Here is a 10,682-nt window from a genome sequence, read left to right on the forward strand (position 1 = left end):
TACCCGCCACCGCCACCGCCCCCCGCCCACCTGCCGAGCCTGCCGCACCCACCCGCGCACGCGCACTAGCTCTAGCACCGAGTACAGGGTCTAGTAGAATTATTGCAGAAGTCAGAACTAAATGAGTGGGCTTCTTGGTCCGTACTCACTACAAAAATTCTTTGAAGGGCCAATAGGACTGTCAGGTCACAGAAAGCGCTAGGAATGGCACGAAGACTGTGGCGGTCGGCGCGCCAAGTGGTGGGGAGTAGGGGCTATTTAATCATGCCACGTGCACGACCCGGAGGTGGTTCTGCTGCGGCCCGGTCGTTTGTTAGTGGAAAAGATCCTGTGCTCTGGTTGATTGGTATGTCTAGTTGCTACGGGTCAGTTGCAGTTGGCACAGCCCGGGCCTAGCTCGCCCGTGGAAACAAGATCTGCAGACCAGCTGATGCGGTGGAGATAGAATTTCATAGAACCGATGTGAAAGCCCACCACCATCGCCGCGCTCTGAGCCTGGCATTGTTGTCTCGCGCAATGATACGGTATCAACCCCAAGACTTTCGCTTTCACCAGGAACACTTCACCACGACTCAAAGCATCCCATCGTTCGTCGAGACTGCCTGACCTTTTTCGTGGGGGCCAAAATGTATGGCTCTGCTAACAAATCCCAAGATATCCTTATCGATTATAGAATCTAAATCAATCTCTGACCATTTTCCGTAGCCTTTGGCCCCCATGAAAAAGGGTCAGCCTTGACAGACGGTGGGAGAGTCAGCCCTTACTCTACCTGCCACAGGCGAATATGCAGCTGGATTGGTGTATTTTTCGAGTTCAATCCAATAATTGCAAACCTAGGCTTGCATATTCGGCGAGTAATACGCCAGTTATCTTTAAAACCCGCTAGGCAGTCGCATTTGAAACTGGGCCGCGCATTTGGGTCTACTCGTAATTTTACAGCATTTCCGGACCGGGGTGTTATTGCATTCCGTACAAAAACGGGCCAAGTCCACATTTTTGCACCCCATGCAATAGCAGTCGTGTTCGGAAACGCTATGGAAAGACAAGTATCCCCAGACTTTTGCTAATAGGTTAACGGCAAAGGCTGCAGTAAAATGATGTGCCTACAAATAGGTCCCCGCCTGCCACACTTTGGCAAGTTCCTGTCATTCACCCTGACTGCATCTTATCTTTCCATGTTTTTATTTCATCAAGGGACCCCCTGAAACCCGGTAAAGATTCCACCTAGCGAAACATATCAGTCGGCATAAGGGCCTCCCCCAGACCAGCCCCCATAGGAAGCGAGCATGGGATCACAGGAAACACGCAGAAATCTCGTTTTCCGAGTAACTAATATTCCTAGCACCATGGAAAGGGATGAACTGATGGCCATCATCATTCAAGAGTTCTCGGAGGAAGATGATAGTTCTCCGGACGAATACCACCTATAACTTAATCCTTCGTGCTATGATAGCTGGACACAGACCGCTTTACTCGAGTTCACACCACATGCGCCGGCCAGTTTGGTGAGGGAGCTACGGGAGGGAAAGAATAAATACTACTTCATTAGTCTTACCAACGGTTGCAGTTGGGACATCGTCATCGATCAACATTTCTATACCCTGACGCAGTTGTATTGCACCTCAGGTCCAATCAAGGCGGAGTATGTTCCTGGATCACAAACGGGGGATTAGAAGCTGACGGTCGTCTTGGTATATTGATAGCATCGTCGTGGTATGTGGCCTTAATGGGCACGCGTATGGTTCCTGGGCAGGGAAGGAGGATAATCGTGGACAGAAAAGGATGTGGTTAAGACACTTTCCGAGTGAGGACTTACCTACCTGTAGGACAATGATATATGGCTATGACTCAAGACTCACGAGCGCTTGCGCAACCCATACATTACAAGATTATACGGATGGATTTCTGGAAGAACTGAGGAAAGCTCGGGGGACACTCGAGGTTAGTTATGATGAAATAGCTCTATACTCTGGTTGTTCAAATACTTTGGCGAACTCTCATAGACAAGTGTGGCCTAAAGAAGAATTCTAGACCTTCAAGTTGAAGCGGGAACGTGGGGAGATTATTTGCATTTCCAAGTGTTTTGAAGACCGATAATGCGGTAAACTGCTTACCCGGACATTTTCTGCACGGAAATCCGGCATCTGATGATTCTCATGCATGAGAGAGATTTCGCCAAAGGGTTCAGACAACCAGGATATAAGACGAAACTATTGCGAAGAGAAAGCTAACTTGGTATAGGAGAATACAAGGCCAATTGTGCTTATTGGCCATAGTTTCGGGGGGCTCATAATTACGCGGGTGGGTCAACCCAACTGGAGGGAACGGTGTAGGTGGCAAGGGGCTGACATATGTGGATAGGCGATGGTGACAGCCAAGAAGGATAGCGATAGGTTTGGTGATCTCTTGAAAAATACGAAGGCTACGATATTTTATGCAACAGCACATCGGGGGATGAAAGTGCATGATATATTAGCCATGATTGGGTATGATTCAACACGGAATCTACTAGTCGAATCTTTGGAGCCTAAGCCTGAAGCCAACCTGGAAGATTTTAAAAGTTGCATCTATCGGTATGGTGCGAAGGTTGTGAGTTATAAGGAGACAGAACAGACTAGGGAGCTATCTCAGGTACACCGGTTTCACCATGCTAGCAAGCGAGGATACACCATATCAAACCAATACTGACATTATATACCCTTTAGAGCGAAGACGGAACATGGAAGAGAAAAGGCCCTTATTCCAATCCCGTAGCGAAGCACTCTGCAGCTCTTGGTCTAGATGGCGAGGAGGAGCTGGGTATAGAAGGGGATCATTCCACTCTCGTCAAATTTCAGCATAAAATGCAGCCATCATATACCAGTATTCTTCGTCATCTTGAAGAATACACTGGAGATAATGGTACGTATGTGTCGAATGATGAACTACAGACCCTGGCTCGCCTAAACTAGGGATTGTTCTAACCTGATTCGACTTCAGGTGGCCAATATATGACCGCATATAGTGCCGTAACTAAGGGGATATCTCGTGACTTGGGGAGAGTTCTCCAGAACACTGGTATCGAAATTAATGCACCATTGACTTACAGAGCAAGAACGATGACGCTCCTTCACATAGCAGTTGATACTGGCGAGATTTTAAAGGTGCGATTGCTTCTTGAACAGGGCCCAGACATAGAAGCTCAAGATCAGGATGGGGATACGGCACTCGTGTATGCTATTAGAAGCCGTCGTCAAGATATTGTCGAACTCCTTCTACGATATGGTGCGAAAACATCCATTACAGCGTGGATCTCGTCTTTTTCCATTCATGTCCCGCTATTGCACTTTGCTTGTAAATCTGGCTGCCTGGAAACTGTTCAAACGCTTTTAAAATGCGGCGATACTGTCGGTCTTAACCATCATGAAATTGAGCGGAAATATACTCCACTTCACCTTGCTGTGTATAATAGCGACGAAAAAATACTACAGACGCTGTTGGAGGAGGGGGCAGATCCCAAGGCGCACGACCATATCTCCGCCACTCCGCTTCATTTCGCTGCGGGGAAGAAAGGGAAAGCGACGCTAGCAAGTTTACTTCTTCGCTATAACGCGGATATCGACGCGGAGAACATTCACGGGCGGACCCCATTGATCTACGCAGTCCGTGCCGCAAATGAGGACGTTATGGATCTTCTGCTGGAGAATGGTGCACAGATTATGCCCCCAACAAAAGACTTTAGAGATACCGCCATACACATGGCGTGTAAAGGGCCAAATGAGATGTTGCTACTGAGACTAATGACGGGGAATGAATATCTTCACGTGAGAGGTGACATTGGACACTACCCTATACAAACCGCTGCCCGCTGGGCCAGCAAATGGGCGGTGGAATATCTATTAGATATCGGGGCAAATTTTGAATCGGTAGACAGGGATGGGGCTACACTATTACACTTGGCAGCTAAGAATCGAAATGGGGGAGAAGACTTGGTTGCCTTTCTTCTGTCTTGGGGTGCCGACATCAACGCGAAGGATTCCGTGGAGGATACCCCATTGCATGATGCAGCGAGAAAGGCAAACGAAGGGGCGGCTACACTCCTTATCCAGCATACCGATAGAGATAAGATCGATGCGAATAATGTTGATGGACATACTGCACTTCATCTTGCGTGTGCTGCAGGCTCTGTTGTCATAGTCGAGGAACTTCTAAAGAAGGGAGCCGATATCACAGAAAGGACCATCTCTCGCCGCACGCCGTTGCACTTGGCCGCCAAAAGTGGGAGCTTCGAAACGGTAAAGTTTTTATTAGAGCATGGTGCAAATATAAATGCGCGGACTATGGGCTTGTCTCGGGCAGTAGATCTAGCAAGAAAGGAAGGGCATATGAGTTGTGTTCGGCTACTTGAGGGGTGGGTATAGGAGTAGTTGGTCGATGAAAAGGGCTCTCTCTGTTCAGTCTGTGCTACTTGTTCCATGTAGGCTATGACTCGTAGGTCTTCTGATGGGGGCAGGTTAGCGCTTGGTTCACATGATCTTATGCATGTATGCGTTCAGAAAGATCTATGCATGTACCTCGTTTGGTTTAACTCATTATTCCTTTAATCTATTCGCATGCAGCGTGGGTAAATACAGTGCATTGTACTTGAACTTGGGGAATTGCATTGATTCAGGATCATCCGCCCCTAGATTATGCAGAAAGCGAAGTATAGTTCCTCGCAGCTTCTGCGAATGTGGGAGGAGGAGAATGAATGTTGGCTCTCGGTCGGGGAGACGGTTCACTCTACGCCTTTCACCAAGTAGTACGATGATAAGAACGGCGCACCCTCAGGTAACAAAGAATACTTGTTGTTTATTTCATTTTTATTAGTTCCATTTCACCTTCTATCACCAATGTAATCGAATCAATAAGTGAATCACCCTGAAGTGTTTGCTAATTGAAGCTCATAGTACAGCCACTCTGCAAAAGTGTTCGTGATTCCGATTTCGGAGTAAGATATTTCTCCATATGTAACCGTGGCAGACCATCAAAAACCCCGCAAGAGAAGAGCTCCCCAGTGACCAACGGCGGCCAAATTAATGAAGAATAAGATCAATGGCCTATCTTCTTTTTATATATAGTCACGAACTATATTATATATTTTCCACCGCTTTGAATCTCTACTTTAATAGCATCAGTATTACAGGTGCGCCACACTGCGCACTGACATTAAACTATATCACGAACACTTTGGCTGAGTGGCTGTATATCAATCTTTTTCTATGGGAAATGAAACATTAAATGAATCCTCAATTGCATTTGACACTTTTTGATAGACATTAAATCATGTTTTTCCAGGTACACTTATATACAAGATAAAAAGCAAAAAGCTGGACCGTTAGGCAAATTGAATGTAGATCATCGCACATACTTCTTCTAGGTCTTACTACTTAGACTATTGATTTATATTAAACCTTTCTAGGCTACATATCTAAGGCTTACCCCCCCCAAAAAAGTAAAGACATAATTAAAACGCAGTCACGAAAAGCCATCATAAAAGACATTAGGAAAATACAGTGGGAAATAAGATCAAAACAGCACCGATAAAGGGAGCAGCGTGTGGAAATGAATCTTTTGTGGGTTTGACAAAGAAACCAACTGGGAATGAACCACTATTCCCCTCAATTTTTGTCTGTTAGTAAACGTCACTGTAAATTTATTTACAATGTCAACAGAGAGAATTATGGTTATCTGGTTGATATCTATCACCAATAATTTGGGAAATGGTTGGAATAAAAGTCTAGAAAGTCACAATCAAAATTTAATCAGCCCCCAGGCCAAAACAAAACCCAAATTGAAGTCTTTGCCCTAACCGAGCCCTAAGAGCGCTATACCGATCAGGAGTTCCGGATGGGGCGCCCAATCCAAAATACACCTCCTACCTACAGCGGAAGCCTAGCTAATCAAATGCACAATTACCCACCGTCCATTAGTATCTACGGTTACCCAGTAACTACTGAATAGAAAATAGCGTATGTGTGAAACACATCTCATTTGCCCCTATTGCACTCTTGTCCCGCCATTTATCTTCTCTCTAGCTGTAAATGAATACCCTTCGTGTTGCTCAATACAATATATAGAAGGAATGCTACTACACTGGTCGGGAGTCTGGTTTTGTTATATCGACTGCCGCCAAACTTTGAATTGCAGCCCCTGCTGTCGGGAGCTCTCCTGGGTCTGTGACTCCCCACTGGGCACGTGTGCCACCACGAATGCCGCCGCGGATGGCCCTGCGGTGGTCCGAAGCTGTGATGTCAGGTAAGTATTTGCTCAGACCCTCGGAAGCTTCTCTCGAATCTCTGGTGGTTTTCGGTAGATACGTCTCACGGGGCGTGTCCGAGCGTACGACTCGGGATACTCGGCGCATGTCCGGGCCAGGCGCTAGGGTTACTTCGGATACAAGACTTGGCGGAGGCGGGCTTGTCACTCCGAAGGAAACGGCGGGGCTTAGCTTAGTCTTTAGCTTAAGCTTAGCTTAGGATATCGGACCGCCGTGGCACGGCAGGTAAGACTATTCACGGAACGGTACTTGATTCCGGGGCACCGGAAAAGGCAGAACTTCATTCTTGAAAATAGGCGGGGAAGGGGAAAACTCTACGTGACAAGGAAAATATTACAGAACACGCCGCCCGGCGCTCCGCTTTCAGATTTGCAATCAGACCGATATCATCCACCAGGCCTATTCTGTACTCCTCGCAAGCTGTTAGGCCCTGTGTCTAACAACATTCTGGTATCCTTGACGTTCTGCGCCGAGGTTGCTAGTGGACCCCGCTCTTCCGGGGGCCGTCACAAGCCGTCACCCGCTCATGGTATGTCACTCGGTCATCATGGGTGGTCACTCGACGGCGGTTTGCCTGGTCATGCGTGGTCACGTGTGGTCACGTGTGGTGACTCGTCCGCGATCCACGTGGTCCTGGGGGGATCAATCGGTTTGATGGTCTTGACCGGTGTCAGGATCTGTTTTTGCGTGTTATTGTTCTTACGGGCGAGAATGATTGGTAACAGGAAAGCTCGATGGAAACTTTTGCCTCTAGCTCACATCTTCATTATGCTATCTATGATGATGAAAATCGGGAAAAAGGGGATATCGAACAGACACTACTTAGATGGCTCTGGGTATAGCCGTGTGTCCTGACCTGGATACCAACAAAACACTGGCCTAAGCACCCGGGGGCTCCTCCCATGGGAGGACAAACCGACTCCAAGGAAAGAAGTCTGTGTCGAAGGAGTGGTGAAAACCCGCAACCTCACATGAATCTGTAAGAAGGTATGCCGCACTGACACGAACATCCGTTCCAGGAAGTGGACGAGAACAAGGGACCGTCTGAATTACCTCGGATCAAGAACGGGGGTGGTACCGGCGGGGGGCAAGTGCGAAACTACACACCAGTCATAGTGTAGTGCATGAATTGTGGGTAGCCACACCCTCCAGCAAGACAGCGGCGGTAGTTATTAGTGGTTAGTGTGGCGATATCCCACTGGGGTTGATGTGTGTTCGTCCGGTGTGTCAGGGAAACTGTGGCTGGTTAAGCAGATGATGGGGGGGGGTTGTTAGCGGCTCCATTTGGGGATAAGTGCGGCATTTTGGAGTTTAGTGGGACCAAAGCTATATTGTAAGCGAGCGCGAGTGGGATGGGCAAGGCGCAGTTGACAGGCATCACTCACAGGACAGTGTCTCACAGTCTGCAGATCAGATCCCCCCCACCTCACCCCCCATCGTCGCCTGCTCATCCCACCGTAGCAGCACGTTTATAACGGTCAACGCTGCCTCATCCACAGGCAGGAACACAGCCGGCACCAACACCCCAAGTGTACCGCCGTCGCCGCGCCGCCGAAACCACCACAACGTCAATCGATTAGCCTCGGCCGCGCCGGCCCTAGTGTCCATGATTCCATCTCGAGCGCGTGTGCTGTTTTCCTTATCACTCAACCACCTAATCAACACCATTCAGACCGCAGTCTGGTCGCATTGCCCTGGGCCGATTACCACCGCTGGCGTGACCAGCGCATGTGCCCGTAGGATCGCATTGCATGCGCTGCGATAGAAGTGAGCAAGATGGGTGTGTTTGTCGCTGTCATGGCTGGCCAGGCCCGTGGCATCATCTACCTTTCGTTCTGGATGTCGACATTAGAGAAAGTATGTAGGAGAAGTAAAGTAATTGATTGTGTTGATTGTTCTAGCTAAGGGGGAATGCCCCATATTTATACTAAAGAGAGGTAGTACAAAAGGAAATGCAATGAGTCATAAACATATGAGTAATGGAATGACTAATAAGAAAGTGGGTCATACACCGATGACAAATACAATAATGAAATAATGAAAGTTTTCTAATACTATGAAATGCGCCGAGCGTCATATTTTAAGACGTCCCCTCGTGAGCTACAGAGAATAGTAGAAGGAAATAAAGCATGCTTGCCTTTATCCAATCCCTTTGTAAGTAGATCCACCACGTTCTCATTCGTAGAAATATATTCCACTTCAAATAATTCATCCTCAAACCGTTCCCGAACAAAGTGTAAATGTACCTCAATGTTGTAACGGCAATACTGTATTTCGGCTAAGGCGATAGATTGGATTGTGAAGAGGAGGTATTGCGCGGTTGAACTATGATTTGTAATGGAGTTTCTCTTATGTTCTTTCGGTTTCCATTACGCGGCGTATTAGTCATTAACCGACTAGGAGTTGGATATATAAGGGGGCGTTGTCTCGTGCCTTTTGATGTTTCCCTTCCTTTCCTCTTCTCTTCACGGAACCTTTGTATTTACTCCACGAATATTACTTTGTTCTACGTCCCGTCATAGGGTTCACCTAGTTAGTCATACTAGGTAGAGACACTCCATAGTCCATAGTCTCGATTACCTATTGCTACGTCTTCGCCTCAGTTGTATTCCTTGGCACCATAGTCCCTACGCCCATAGACCCCCGTCACACTAGGTTCCGTTCCTTATCGCCAACCAATACAACACTATAGCCTATAATGTCGGAACACGTTCCTATCGATTACCAACAACTAATCGACACCCTTCAAACCTTCTTCCAAGAACATCCACAGGTCGATATACTGTCCGGATAGAAGCTTACGCACTTCTTCAAAGGGCCCAACATGGTCTCGCTCAGTATGCAACGGACTTACAAGAGGTGGAGAGAGAGGCTGGAAATGCAAGGGAGGTGTTCGAACGAGACCTTGCTGCTGCTCGAGCCCAGCGGGTTGCTGTTGAAGTAGTTGCCCCTGATGAAGAACCGATTGGTGGTGATGATGATCCACCCGCGCCTCCAATACCACCCGTTGTGGCTACTACCCAGCGGTCGGAGAAGCTCCCAGATTACACCTATTCAAACAACAGATGAGGATTAAACTATTGGGAAATGCCGACCGCTTCCCCACATTACAGTCCAAGTTATCCTACGCATTTAGTCGATTGGAGGGTGTTGCCGCTAATCAGTTCTTACAATATGTCGGAGAAGAAGGCATCGCTTTGCCTTCCATGTTGCGGTTTTATGAAATCTTAGATACTGCTTTTGGGGATCCTGATCGGATGCGTACGGCTAGGAGGAATCTTAGGAACATCCGCCAGCGAAATCGAACCTTTGCTGACTATTTTGCCGAATTTCAACGGTACGCTGCCAAATCAGGAATGGATGAAGTCTCTCGGATTGAGGCTTTGATGGAAGGTATTAACGCGGAACTCGATGAATCGATGATACACCATGAAACTCCTGCGACAGTAGATGCCTGCGCGACACTTTTGCAACAGTTAGATAATCGACGACGAGCGGCAGAGGCTAAGCGAGGAAGTAAAAAGCCTTGGGATGCTACTGCCGCTCCGACCCCTCGGCCCCCACGAGCGAATCCTTCCCCTACTCCTCGTGCTGCCGCCCCAGCCGTCAATGCACCTACTCCTGAGAACCATCCCTCGTTCCGCCCGGGAGGTGATGTACTGATGGATTTGTCCGGGGACGTCGTCGCCCCACCCCTACTGAGAGAAATGCCCGCTTAGCTGAGGGCCGATGTTTCTATTGCAGAGGAGTCGGACATATGGTTAGGGATTGCCCCCAAGCAAGGGCAACTGGAAATCAACCAAGGAGACCGGTGATGAGAGGAGCAGCATTGAGGATAGAGGAAAATGATGGAAGTGATAACGAGTCGGCAAAAGATTTGTCCCTGCACTAAGTGGCTTAGCCCAGGGAGCATTTAAGGATTTTTCTAGGATGCATATTTCTGTGTTTTCGGTATCAGAGGAGGAAATGGATGGGAACCAATTTGAAGTAACTTTTTCAATTTCACAGAATAAAAATACTTTCGTACCCACCTACGCCCTTATTGATACCGGAGAATCAGGATATGCTTTCATCGATGAATCTTTTGCACGCCACAACAATCTCACCATGACCTCACTCAAAATATCCCGCCAGGTAGACGTTATAGACGGCAGACCTATCAAGTCAGGAAAGATTACCCATATTTTTGATGTTTCGCTAGACATTCATGGCCATCGAGAGACTGCGTCATGTTTTGTGACCAAGTTAGGACATTATCCGATTGTGATGGGGATACTTTGGATGCGACGTCATGGTGTTACAATTCGACCAAAGAAAAATTTGCTAATTTTCGACTCTCGAAGCTGCTGCCAATATTGTTCGCTCAGTGGAACCGCAATTACAG

At 47.7% G+C, this 10,682-nt stretch overlaps 1 protein-coding gene across 1 annotated transcript; it reads left to right on the top strand.

The window, feature by feature from the left end:
- Positions 1 to 2,478: 2,478 nt before the first annotated feature.
- Positions 2,479 to 4,400, top strand: LAJ45_00001 (uncharacterized protein; the record flags this gene model as incomplete). Its single annotated transcript, XM_046109604.1, has 3 exons — positions 2,479 to 2,631; positions 2,706 to 2,901; positions 2,980 to 4,400. The coding sequence occupies 3 exons, from the start codon at positions 2,479 to 2,481 to the stop codon at positions 4,398 to 4,400; spliced, it is 1,770 nt and encodes a 589-aa protein (XP_045976297.1).
- Between the last annotated feature and the right edge of the window lie 6,282 nt (positions 4,401 to 10,682).

The sequence above is a fragment of the Morchella importuna genome (assembly GCF_003444635.1).
Source record: "Morchella importuna strain M04M26 chromosome Unknown Morimp01GS001, whole genome shotgun sequence".
Classification (NCBI taxonomy): domain Eukaryota; kingdom Fungi; phylum Ascomycota; class Pezizomycetes; order Pezizales; family Morchellaceae; genus Morchella; species Morchella importuna.